The sequence below is a fragment of the Vidua macroura genome, chromosome Z, assembly GCF_024509145.1.
Source record: "Vidua macroura isolate BioBank_ID:100142 chromosome Z, ASM2450914v1, whole genome shotgun sequence".
In the NCBI taxonomy this organism is placed as follows: Eukaryota; Metazoa; Chordata; class Aves; order Passeriformes; family Viduidae; genus Vidua; species Vidua macroura.
The window spans coordinates 36,343,061-36,357,022 of record NC_071611.1 but is presented as its reverse complement, the minus strand read 5'-3'; the positions used below and the strand labels follow the sequence as shown (position 1 = coordinate 36,357,022).

Here is a 13,962-nt window from a genome sequence, read left to right as displayed (position 1 = left end):
CTCCGCCCGAGCTCCCGCCGGAGCTCCACCCTAACTCCTGCCGAGCTTCGCCTGAGCTCCCGCCGAACTCTCCCCGGATCTGCTGCCGACCGGATCTCCTGCCGAACTCCTCCCCAGCTCCATAGGTCAGTGAGCTAACCGCGCCTTCCTGCTCTCTCAGGCGAGATGAGTGCATTCCATACACACATCTGGAAAATAAGCTTGAGGGAACTGCACACGGTGTCCTTGTACTTTTTTTTTTTTTCTTAATAAATTTTTATTTGCTGAAAGCGGGGGGGGGGGGGGGGGGGGGCGGTGAGCCAACACACAGCTCTATACCTAGAACGGGGCAGTAGAAGCCCTATCTGAACAGAAAGACCAAGATGCTAAAGGACAATTTTAACATGATGCCTAGTTGCCTTTTTTTGACTATTATGTATACCCTCCACTCCCCACCAATACTTATAGTTTAATCAAAGCTGTTTTAAGTGGACTGGCAGTTCACAGCTAAGTGACAGTTATTATCAACCGCCACTCCCAGACATTAGCAAGTGCAGTTGAATATCCCCACTAGTCCATATGAGCTCTCTTAGCTTCCTTACCTGCTTAGGGAAGTACAGGTTTCTCAGATAAGTGCAATCATCGATTGACTGCATTCAGTACAACTTTCCATTCCTGACAGTTGTTGTCTCGGCAGAGAGTAGATCAACACCCAGTCAAGTGGCTGCTGACACAGCCATGCATCAAAATAACCTGATTCTATTCACAATACTCCTTTTCAATAAGTATTATTCTGTTCAGTATTTGTCTGAAGCAAGTTTCAAAGTATATATTGGGATTATGAATGAGTTATGAATATTATTATTTATGGATGATACATTGCATTTTGATCACAATCTCACTGCTCTGGTTGGGACCCTCAGTATAGGAACTGTGGAAGTAGGTCACACAGGCTGAAGTAGAGGCGGCAAATCATCAGCTCGGGATACAGTGTAGTATCTTCCCTGAGTTTTGGCTGGAATGTAATTTTCTGTTCCTGTATCAACTAATGATCAGAACTATAAGGCATCAACTGGATGATTAGAACTATAACTCAGTCAGAGAGAAGTTGCAAATTTGAGCTGTCAGTAATTCAATGAGTTGTGTGTAGTAGGAAGGAAAGGCAGAATATGATAAGGAAATAATGTCCCAGTGAAAAATAAAGATTACTAGTACAAACTAGACCAAGTGTCACTAACATTCAGTGCCACAATGGATTATTCTATTGAAAAAAAAAATCCTAGCTATGTGCAGTTTGTGATACCTGATGTGGTTGGGCCAGTCTTGCTTCTCTGTAGTGGTACAATTATTCTAAAACCCAACAGTTAAAACCCAGTGACCTCATCTGTTTAAAAAAAAAAAAAAAGCCAAAGGCCAGTAACAAGAACTTTGCAGATTTTAAAGGAAAGTACAGAGAACTAGCTGCGTTACTGGATATGGAAATCACGCAACAGCAAAGCACATGCAAAGCAGCAATTCTTGCAGCCCATTTTGAGATTCCTTTAAACAAAGTGTGATTTTCAAATACTAAACATTTTTGCTAAATCTTAATAATTTGTCAAGAGTGGGAAATAGTGTGCATACTTTTACTGATCTGCAAAGCCTGGGTTTCATGCTCAAATCTGAATGTGAAGCCTGTTTCTTTTCAGAACGAGTGCTAAAGAACCTTGCTTCACATCTCCCACAAATTTTGCTTTCCATGCTTCTCCGCCTCCACTGATTTACCATTATGCCATTAAGAAAATACATCTTTTAAAAAAGTTGTACTTCTGCAAAGGATTGCTCAGAAACCTGTAGATAAGAAATACTTTTACACAGTGCATTTGAAATTAGTAAATGCTAAAACTCAGGTGAAATAACCTTTAAACCCCTCGTGACTCATCTCTATCATACACAGAACGATGGGCGATTAAGAGTGGACAAACAAGCAGCAGACAAAGGGATCCTGACAGTGAGAAACCTGCTGCTTTCTCTTGCTCTCTCACATTAACTAGCTTGTATTGAAGTTCTGTGAGATTTAAGACAAGTAGGAAATACTTGACTGTTTAATGAAAGTATTATCTTGTTTATTTAATGCAGCAGGACAGAGTTAAAATAAATTTTTCCCTGCTGCAGTAAAGACTGAAAACACTTACAAAGTTCATATATACAGACTTCTACAATAGTTTGAACAAAAGTCTCACTTTATGATTTTTAGTATTTTCAGTGAGGAAAAACCTACTATTGCAAACTTGATCTGAATTGCTCTCTATATATACAGTTCCTAGTTCCTGATTTTTTTTTTACCATATGATTTGGCATGCTTCTTATCTACTCATAAAATTACTATTTCCACAAGCTGACAGTACATCTAGAGATGACAGCTACCTGACAGAAAAAGACAACTCGCCACAAATCATGCAAAACTAAAACATGTAAAGTGCAGTCCGTTTGAGTCACAGTTACTTTACTGCAAAGCATATATGAATGCTTGTTCCTCGGGACTTTAAGTTCTGAATAAATATAATTTCCACAATCTGCTTGTAAAGCCAGCAGAAAGTCTGACCTGTATTTAGATTAAAATTTTTGTATGAAAATTGTGCTCAACTTAGAGAATATGTATTTAAAAATCATCTAGTTTTCACATTTCTAGTTTCTGAATTTTAGTCTAAAGATTTCAGAATGCTAATACAGTCTTTATGTGCATACTGCATTTTGGTAAGTTTTATTTTTCCAGCAAGAATCAAAAGATAATAAACTCTGCAACTGTGTACTTTGAAGAAGAGAAAGGAGTGCTCAGTGAATGAGAGATAGAAGAAGATAAAATATTGGTTTTGTTTTAAAGCAAGAAGACAAGGTAGTGATATTATACCAAAGGAAATAAAGCTAGTTAAATTTTATTTTCCAAAACTCCAAACTAAATAAGTATGTTAAATAAACATCCAGAAAACAGCCACTGCTTACTCTATTAGCAGATGCACAACTTATTTAATCAAACAAATAACAGTGAAATATTATCAGAATTATTTACATGCATATTTACTATGCGTGTTCTTTAGAGTACGTAACTGTTGGGAAATACTTGTGTTTGTTTTTGGTAAGGATTTCTACTCAAGTCTAACCAGCAACAGGTAGCAGGAAACAGTTCAACTGAGTTTGGCAACAACAACAATGGAGTATCCTAAGAAAACTAACATCATTATATGGAGTCAAAAAAAGAGCAATTGGCTTCAGAATGTTAACATTTATGAAATATATGAATTTACTCCAACTACAAAATTAAATCAAACTACATCAAATTAGAAGAATAAAAGAAAGTTACAAGGGTTGGGAAAGGTTAGACGTGTTAGATACATTACTAGAAAAAAAAAAGCAAAAGAAAAAAAGCACTGCACATACTCTTGAGAAGCATGGTTTAGAAAACAACTGTATTACTATTGCCTTGAAGAACACAACAAATTACAGAATAGCTTTTTCTTGTAGATTTGAAAATAAGCTTATCTGAACCAAAGATCTTGAAAGCACCTCACTTCCAAAATACTGCTTGCTTTTTCACATATCAACATGTAACACATTTATTCCAGGAAAAAAGAAAAGTCCAGACTTCACCATGTGTGTTTTGAAAGAAGAAGAAAAAGGAAATGAACAAAAGAAAAATTCATACACAAAACTTTCACAAGCCACTTTTCATGATTGTGATATACAGGAAAAAAAAAATTCTTTCTTATTTGGATCATACTCTTCTTGGGGGGGAAGTGAAGGAAGTAAATGCAAGATATATTGTATATGGTAAAAAGGATGAGTAAATCCCAATATATACTAAAGCAAACAAGCAAGCAAATTCAGATTATTATTCTTTCCCTTTCTTCTTCAAGGGAAGTTTTATGGGACATTTCCCCATTAAATTTTAATTTCAATTATAACTTTTAAATAATTTTTATTGCAGCCAAAACATTGTTCAAAAACATTTTTCACAAAATAAACTATGTTATATACACAACATTTTAAGTTACAGGGCTTAAGTTTACATTTTTTTGGCAGGTTCTGTTAAACAAAATGGAAATTGTGTAACTTTAGTACTTGGAGAAACTCAAGTTTCTCATTTTGGTACAAATGTTTTGTGTCCCCCTTCACTCTAACCATACCTAAAGTGGTTAAATAAACTAACATTAATACATAACATCTCACTGTTTTCTGTTATGTTCTGATTCTAGACAGAATTTTTCATATGCTTCTTCAATTTCTGGATCCATCTCATCATCAATCTCATCAAAATACCTGAGGGAGAAAAAAAAAATTACCAAAGGTGTTAAGTTTACATACAGATTTTCAGAGCCAACAGATTTTTAGAATTTGTGTAGATGTCAAACATCTACAACAAGGTTTTATAAATTTCTGTTATTTTTTACATTTTCCTAAAGGGAATGAAAAGGAAAAAAATAATGGGTACTAGGAAAACAAGTAAACAGAAACCTCAAAGCAGCACAAATATGTTCAAATACCTACAGTGTTTGCCACCTTTTTAGATCATCTTATGCTGTCCAGTTTAAAAGATAGAAATAGTTTCCAAGATGATAGAAAATGCAATCATGTAATCCACACGTCCCGAAATTTAATAATGCATCTCTACTGATCCAATTACGAAAAACCATAATTACTAACATATTAGTGTCATTTTGATTGGTCAACATTCTAGTTCAAAGTCAGAATACATGAATATAGAAACCCTGCATTCCTGTTTGTTGATACGTAAAAGAAGGCCATAGAAAATGTGTAAGAAAAGTTTTTTTGCTTCAAAATGTTGTGCATTGAGGAAGCAGTCTACATATTTCTCATTTGGTCCTTTGTTCTTGTAGAAGTGTAGCCTTCAGAAGAAAGAGCCCTCACACAGAACCCTCCACCCTGATGTTATCGTGAGAAATAGCTGACAGAGAATCAGCAGACATTTGTCTAAGCTTTTCTTAAGCCTTCAACAAAGAAGGTTACAGTCACTGTGCTTAAAGGTTGACTCAAGTGTTCTACACGTCACACTTAGGATTTGCTGTGTTTTTTAACTGATGTCTGTGTTCAATTTGTATTTTTTCTTCTAAACAGAGGTTCACATGGGTCTTTTTTTCCCTTCAGTATAAGCTTGTTGATTTCTGATGACATCTCTAATATATCTTCCAAAGTTCTTGATATTCCCCTCAGCTAGATACATACTGAAAGTTTTCTAATTTACTAAAAAAATACTGATCCAGGCCTGCACTCTTATAATGCATAAAAACAACACTGAAAATGTTTGTGTGTATCAAATCATGGTCTGAAAGTCCTCTTTTGTGAGATAAAGCTCAGAGCAATTTATTTTAGACCATATTTCTCCTACTTATTTTACATATTTCTTTCTTATAAACTGATGCCAAAAAGTCAGGCTATATTCTCAACTATTTCTTCCCCTTTTGCCATTAGGTTGCTTTTCTTGCTGTACAGGAATACTGAGTAGCCCTCTAATTGCAGGGAATAGTCCTTAGGCTGAAGAGAGAAAGTTAACACTTTCTCCCTTTTAAAGACACTGGAAATTCAGTAATCATCTCTTGCTGGGATTTTCATGCACATCAGTCAAACAAATTTAGGTTGCCTTACTACAAACACTTGAAGGTTTGGTGCTTCATTTTGCTTGCAAATTTCTTCTTAAGTGCAGAAGTATGTTTGTACATGTGCATAAACATCTGAAATGTAATTACCATACTCAGCAGAATAAACATGAGATAGGTTTCAAACTTGTGTGATTAAAAACCAATTTAAACCTGAACAAATACATCCACTGTAGAACTAAGTAACAATTACATTATTTAGTTCCATTTTTGTCGACATTGGAATCCTAAATCGGAACTATCACAGCATCACAGTAAAAATAACAGTTATTAAAAAATACATCACTAAAAAAAAAAAAACATACAGCTCTCCAGGTCCTGACAGATCTGCTCCATTTTCTTCATAATATGGAAACAAATCCTCTCTTTCAAGCAGCTCTTGGTATTTTTCTTGATAATCTGGCAAAGTAAAAATGAGACTGAGTAACATATAAGACTAGTCCTCTAAATTAACAGAAATATACAAAGTTTGAAAATTGTCTGGTTAACGAAATCATAAAAGGCAGGAAATGTATTAACAGGAAAAGACCCTTCTGCAATGTTTTCTCAGGACATGAATGGATGTCTAGGAATGATGCCTAACTTCCCATAGAACTGTAAAAGTTGTGACAGATGTCTTTACCTCAAATAATGTTATGCCACACTGTGGTCAGATTACAGATAAGGAGACTAAGGATTTTGATTTGATTTTGATAGTAACAATGGACAAACAAAAGAAGACTTTAATATTTCTGGCTTTCTAGAACGGTCAGCTGCTGTGGACTACTGAACAAGTTCTTCTGACTTATATGAACTCAAATGCATATTCTCCATTTCAAACATCTACCTTCTTTAACACAGAATAAATCACATGCTCTACTAAACCAGGGATTCAAGCAGAATTTTGTCTTTTAAGTTGAATAGGTTTTAGACTCTTGAAGAGTAACATTTTATGTTCTTCAACAGGCTGTAAACTTAATTAAAACTTTTTAAAGAAGATTGAGAAGACAGGCAAGCTAAATTTGTGCCATACCTGGGTCTGCTGCAGTGAAAGGAATGCCATCAGAAGTGTAAAATGTTGGTTCATTCTAAAAATAAAGTCATCCAGAAAGTTATATGTATTCAGAGAGAAAGGTTTGTAATGCAGTTGTCTATGAATCAAACCAAATTCACATGAAATTAAGGAACTGAAATGTCCATATAATTCTTACCATAAAATAGTTTGGGTCATTTTCAGGGGTAGCTTCTGCATGTGGAGTTGTTCCATGAACTCTACCCCAGTTACTAGATCGCAGCTCTACTAGTTTCAGAAGCATGTGTTTCACATCTCTGAAATACAGAAGCACTACAAAAGTTAGAATTTGTACCAAGCAAGAAATTTGGCTTCTCTTACCATGCAAATACAAGACAGTTAAATCCATCCAAAAAAACAAGTTCAAGAAGGATAAAGGTTGGTCCATTATGTAGATAGTTATGAATTCAATTTTACAACTGCAAGTCTAGATGATTTATGTGTCAATTATGAGATATTCACCCTCTCCACTTCCTCTGCTGTTAAGTAAGGAGCTCATATGAAAGAGAAAATTGCTGTAGTTTTTACTGAGATACTACACCTTGCAGTAAAAGTTGAAGAACACAATCCTTTTTGATAAAAGGATTAATACTGGGAAAAAAAGGGAGATGATCTTCAAATTTTATTTTAGTTATCTATTCTATGGTCCTAACTTTAGTCTTCATCATAATGAAATGTTTTAGTCAAAAGTAAGAAGTAATGCCCCCAGTACATTAGATACCAACACCCATTTTATCCCTAAAATAAGAGAAAATTCCTTCTTCTTTTAAGCTAGTCTATGGGGAAGAGTATCATTAAAGAATACATAAATTAATAATTTTTTTGGTTATTTTTCCAGCTGAAATTGACGCCGAATTGATTTTTGCCTTTTTTCTTTTATATATTCTCTATATTCTTTACACGTATATTTGTAGCTCTGTAGCCTATTCCAGTATCTGCAGCTAGCATTTCATCTACTCTATTAGACAGAAAGACAGAAGAAATTCCTCAGCAGCTCCAAGCCAGTGGTCCAAGGTTAGATTCTCTGGGAAGCCAAGTTCTCCTAGACACATTTTCATAAACAAAGTTTAGTTCCTATCTGAGAGGGGGAGGAATTCAGAAAGGGTTGCCCTGGGGGGGAATTACCACACCACTTATGTCTCAACCTGGGGATCCCTGTCAGCTATGCTAATTTGCTAAATGTACAGAAATTGTATACACATTATGCTGGGTGTGCATCTTCAGCACTTTTCCACCTAGTGAGTTGAGCACCTAAGGATCCTTATAAGATAACCCCTTTTTGTCACCTAGCTGTGTCTGGCTCATGATTTTAGGACCAGCGAAAAGGCATCAAAATTAGTTTGTTATTCTGTATCTTTGAAGCCTCAGCTTGTGCCATCTATTTTGGTTCCTGAAGCAAAAATTTCCTCATCCTCCTTGGGGGCAGCTCAATTACAACCCATAGATGTTATAAGCCACTCTTGACCTCCCCTCCATATGGCAAGAGATCACTGTCTGAGCCCTCAGCCCTCTACAGGTTTTTAGTAAGTGTGCAAGAAGCTGAGGATGAAGCACAGCAGAATCAGATAACCTCATGCATACAGGTGGTTTTATGACAATTTTATGATTATAGTTAACCACTAATCTATTACTAATAGATAGTCAACCACTCATTTTTTCCAGATTAAAACTAAGACCTTGCCAAAAAGGTGTGCTTTCCAGAAAGAAAACCAAACAAAAATCAAGCCACAAAGTATATTTCATTTTGCCTTTACATTTATAGTAATTTGTATGTATTTAATACAGCTACATATTTAGTACTGCTTGTATGTATTTAAGCCTGTTCAATTCAAAATTAAAAGTATAAACTATGAGATATTGCCCCTATTTCCTCTTTGCATATACTTGCTTTAAGAGCCTAAGCGCTTACCGAAGATTTTGAGACCTAATAGGTTAAAAAAACCCAACTGAACAGTGGAATTTGAATCTCTATTAAAAACTAAAATACAAAGAACCCTACCCTAAAACAAAATCAACCCAACTGCCAAGAAAGCCACATTATCGTTCAACTGAAAAACAACTTTTATTTTTTTAACATGGAAAATGACCTACAAACACATCAATTTTCATAAATACAAGTTTCAAAGATAATTTTTTCATTATAGTTGAAGCTTTTTCAAGGTGTTCTTTTTCATATAAACAAAACACTGCACATAAACTTATCTTCTCACCTGCTACAGTTTGCATCCAACACAACATTTTCAATTCTCTGAATAATTTCCTCCATATCATTCTTTCCTTTTTCTTTCCAGGCATCTTCTAAAACGGAACCTGTCAACTAAAGAAAAAGGATTAGTATTTTTTAAAAGAAAATTAGAAATCCTTAATAAACAGTCAACAAGAGATTCTGTAACAATTCATGACACTTGGACTACTCAATGGCTGACACTCCCAGCTGTATCTCTTTGCTAAACAGATTAATAGACCTCATAAATAGGTTATTGGTAAACTACAGACAGTATAGGAGCTCCATGTCCTATATTTGTTACCTAGAAGTTCACAGCCACTTGTTTCAGTCTTGAAATACGATTTTGAAACAACTCTTCAGTGACATTGGTCAGATCTTACTTAATTTAAGTACATACTACCATTATTTATTTCCTTTAAATCTTATTTTTGCAGCTGATGCCAGCAGTTGACACAACAGATAATACTTTATTGAGCTTTAGAAACACTTCAGTCAACTTGGCCAGCATCACACATGCCAGAGAATTTCTTCTGGGTATATATAAAGGAGATGAGAATTATCTGAAGAAGCCAACCTGAACTTTAATATATAAAAGTGTATGAGGCTAAAGCTTTAGCAGAAGTCATTCTAGAACACCTGTGGATGAAAGATTTTTACTACAAGAATTGTACTTCATTGCCCAATAATTGCACAGGAGGAGTTAAATCAGAAAAAAAAAAAATAGTTTGCCACTAATAGCCATCTCCTCAGCATAAATATTACATAATCAAAAACACCTGGAATGGCACTTGATGATACAAAGGGATAAAATCCCAAGAGAAAAGCAAGTATATTGGTCAGCAATTGCTTGGCATTCATAGTATTCCACAGTGGTCTCACCTTAATCCCGGATAATTAGGAAATAGCATCAAGATTAATTAAAAAGAAACATATTGCACAGCAAACAGAGAAAACCTCTACTACTGTATTAAATGGGAAAGATAAAATGACACATTTATTGCTTCAGTAGTGAAACCAAGGTTTCATGAGGCAGCCCAGTCTAGCTACATATATATTCAACACTTGAGATACTATAAACATCAGAAAACACTGGATTGAAAAAAACAATCTCTGTTCTGTACCACGTTTTAGATATAGCAATGTGTCATAAAAAAATTTAGATGACTGGTTTTCTTCTTCTTTACTGCACTGTAAAGTTTCCTGATTTGTGTATTGCTGCTTAAAAAGGTTCTTCAATGGGCCTTGCCTCAGGGAAGCACTTGCCAACATCAGGACTGACCACAGGAGTGAAAGTGCTCATTAAGCACAATCTCACACTTGCTGTGAAGCAACCTCCTTAAACATCCAAACTTCAAATGAAGGTTTTAAATTACAAAAATCTCTCTTCCCTACTCTATGATATCAAAAGAAGCTGTCAGAAATGAAATTCAAGATAGAACAGGCTGAGAAGCAGTGGAGTATGAGGAAGGGTAAAGAATGAAAAAAAAAAAATAGTGTAATGATACCTACTGAAGATAAGTGTTTCTCCAACATAGAGGCTAACCATTTTATAAGAAAAGATATGGGTTATGAGCAAAGAGGTTTATTTTCAACATGAAAGAGAAATCTATTTATTTCTATAATAGTAATGACACAGACAGCACAGAATGAAGTAAGAGATATTAGGAACCTTTTGCCTCAAAAAGTGGTGGACCCCAATAGCCACATGTCCTTCAGAACACAGAGCACACCTAAGATATCACAATTCATTCAAAGTGGTTACAGTTTTCTCCCACACCAGAAGCAGCAAAATGAGATCTAGAGGAAGCATTTACTCATTTGCAGCTTAACTTCAGTTCTATTGCTCACTTGTACACAAATGGCCTTGAATGTATTTTTAGAGCATCTTGTTACTTTTTTTACTGGCTCAATTTCCTAATGGTACTAAGGAAAACAAAAAAAAAGTAGTTTGCTCTGCTAATGCTGTAATGCATAAACCCTATAAATACTTCCTCACTTGTAATTTACCCTACTATTCCCTATATTAAAGCTAGGCAGTTTAAAAAGACAGATTTTTTTTTTTTCTTTTAAAACTACTGTCTCACCTTCAGCAGTTTCACTGCACATATCAAATTACTGTCCACAGGATTAGAGAAGAGTGCATTCAGTAATTCCCGAAGGCCTTCTTGAAGAATTTCTGCCCGTGTAACCTGTCCCTTTGATCCTTTAATCTGCAAAACATAATCAAAATCCCCCTAATATTTAAAATACTTAAGCTGTAGAAATTATTTTGGGCACATTTTCTCTCTTGAATGCTGTATTATTTGGTTTGTGATCAACATAGTTGACATCTATATGCCAAATACTGTAACCATTTTAGAACACTGACTTTCATGGAATCATAGAATAGTTTGGGTTGGAAGGGCCCTTAAACATCATCTAGTTCATGACCTACTTCAATCTGCTGGCCATACATCTTCTGATGAATGTTAGGTTGAGGTCCTCATCCACCAACACCCAAAACCATTCTTAGCAGAGCTGCTCCTGACTGATTCTCCACCCAGCCTGTATTTGTGCCTGGCCCAGACGAGTACTTTGCACTTTACCTTGTTTGCATGGTCCCACCTCCCAAGCCTGTCTTGGTCCTTCTGGGTGGCATCCCTTCCTGCCAGCATGTTGACTGCACCACACAGCTCAGTGTCAGTGGAAAACTTACTCTGAGTAATCTCCTTGCAATTCTGGCATAACAAAGCATGTCTAGAATTTTGTTTCTCTGCTAACAAATTGCGAAGAAAAGCTACCAAGTGCCTGCCTAATGGTCCAAAAAATACCAAATTTCCAGAACCTCATGCTCTTTTCCACACTGCATTACATATTCTCTACAACAATGGTAGCTTAGTTCTAGAAAGCAGTCTTTATATAATTAAAAAATTACAGAAAATGGTTTAAAACCAAATGGTATACTTCAAGGAATATGGTATACTCCACAAATGGACAACCTCCCCTGTTCCAAAGTCTTTGAAAATCTTCATTTTTTATTTCTAGCAAGTGAAAAGTAGATTTCAAGGACCACATATGGTCCAGAAATGGAAGAGTCAGAGAAGGAATTTCCCCATGCCAGCAGAACCTGTTTACAGTGTTTGCTTAAATCAAACCACTGAAACAATCAAGTCAAACGTCCTACACTGCAGCAGGAAGTGAACTTGGTAAATGCACAGGCATAAAAATAAAAAGAAAATTGTACACATTTTTGTACATATCACAGATACAGAAAACAAATCTAAATACAAGATTGCATAATTCATGCATCAGCCAATGACTAAACTATCAGAAGAAGTATCTTTAAAAAAGTCTGCATTTTTAATTCCTCATTTTGAGGATTTTTCACATCTGCCTCAAGGGTTTGTTAACACCTCTTATTAGTACCTGAATACTGAATTACATGTTTTTGAGCCTGATCTGCTTCTGCTAGGCATTTAATACCATTTAATATGTTGGTCAAGTATAGCCATCTAGGAGTTTTGCCAGTAAAAGAAAATAAAAGCTTCATTTCGAAGATGTTTGTGGTTGGCTCTTCCCACAAATTCCTACACTTTCATTTTTATACATTTCTCTTCTAATGATTTTGTCCTTTTTTGTTTATATGTTTCTTGGACATATGCATTATAATGAAACAGTTCTAAAGTTCTTTTACTTTACTGCACTCTGCCTTTAGAAAAACACCTCAAATTACAGTCTACTTCAGTGTTTACCTACACACAACAAAAAATGTACGAGGAGTCATGTTCTTCTCACCTCTAAGTTAAGATAAAGTTCAGCTAAGAACAGCACAAAGGCATGAAATTGTTTTCTAGTAGTCTCATCCCCTTTGGTTGCTTCATCTCTGTTTTCATACTCTGTTCGACACCTGTAAAAATTAATACGCAATTACACCATCTGTAGTCATTCCAACATATGTAACATGCTACTTATTTAAAGGAACACTTAGAACTTATGAACTGCATGAAAACTGTTACATGCTGAATGCTGGGATGTATGATCTGTGAAGGGAATGAGAGGCCTTCACAAAGAAACAGTGGATTTGCATCCTTTTAGAGAAACACATATGATTGCATGATTATGTCTTTAAGCACTGAGGTATCTGATACAGCAAAGCAAAATAGAACAACTTAAAACATGTAAAAATGAATACAGTTACACAACTGAATTTATACAACTGAATATGGGTCTAGGATGTGCAACAGTAACAAACGCAGCCAATGCCCAAAGAAATGAAGTAGACATGTTTCCCTCTTTGGGGTATTTACCACATTGTCTTAGATGCCTTTACACTTATTTGATAAATTGTTTATCTTGCCATGTTAAGTGACAGTGATACATAATTCATTACACCCAGCTGAGCAGTGTTAAGTGACACTCTAGAGGGAAGGGATGGCACACATGCTCAACCCTGATAGGCTTGAGAGGTGGCCTTGTGCAAATCATGAACTTAAATGAGGCCAAGTGTAGGGTTCTGTATATGGGTCAGGGCAATCCCAAGCATTAAGAACAGCTTAGGCAGGGAAGTGGTTGAGAATAGTCCTGCCAAGAAGGACTTGGGGTGTTGGGTGATGAGAAGATCAATGTGACAGCGCATGCTTGAAGGCCAGGAAGCCAATTGTATCCTGCATCCAGAGCCACGTGGGCAGCAGGTGAGTGAGAGTAATCTGTCCCTCTGCTCTGCTGTGGTGAGACCCACCTGGAGCACTGCATCCAGCTCTGGGGTCCTCTGAACAAGGCAGACACAGACATATTGAGTGAGACCAGAGAAGGCCACTAAGTTGACCATAAGCCCTTAACATCTCTCCTATGGGCACAGGCTGAGAGAGCTGGGACTGCTCAGTGGGGAGCAGAGAAGGCATTGGTGACACCTTGTAGCACCTTCCAGTACCTAAAAGGGGCCCACAAGAGGGCGGGAGAAGGACTTTTCACATGGGCATGTAGTGACAGGACGAAGGGGAATGGCTTCAAACTAGCAAAGGACAGGTTTAGACTAGATGTTAGGAAGAAATTTTTTACTGTTAGTGTGGTGAGGC

General features: G+C 36.1%; 1 protein-coding gene and 1 long non-coding RNA gene across 4 annotated transcripts in view; one reads left to right on the top strand and one right to left on the bottom strand.

The window, feature by feature from the left end:
* Position 1: 1 nt before the first annotated feature.
* On the top strand, positions 2-6,663 carry LOC128822596 (uncharacterized). Its single transcript, XR_008441506.1, has 3 exons — positions 2-125; positions 2,735-2,854; positions 6,576-6,663. It is a non-coding gene; the product is annotated as an uncharacterized LOC128822596 (long non-coding RNA).
* The window catches only part of PAIP1 (poly(A) binding protein interacting protein 1), a 27,004-nt gene continuing 15,903 nt past the window's right edge, over positions 2,862-13,962 (bottom strand). For all 3 annotated transcript variants that reach the window (XM_054004358.1, XM_054004357.1, XM_054004356.1), the window contains 7 exons: positions 12,683-12,794; positions 10,993-11,118; positions 8,892-8,998; positions 6,821-6,938; positions 6,643-6,697; positions 5,936-6,029; positions 2,862-4,275 (listed from right to left, as the gene is read on the bottom strand). In XM_054004358.1, coding sequence (XP_053860333.1) covers positions 4,182-4,275; positions 5,936-6,029; positions 6,643-6,697; positions 6,821-6,938; positions 8,892-8,998; positions 10,993-11,118; positions 12,683-12,794 — 706 coding nt within the window. In that variant the 3' untranslated portion in view covers positions 2,862-4,181. The remainder of the gene's footprint in view (positions 4,276-5,935; positions 6,030-6,642; positions 6,698-6,820; positions 6,939-8,891; positions 8,999-10,992; positions 11,119-12,682; positions 12,795-13,962) is intronic.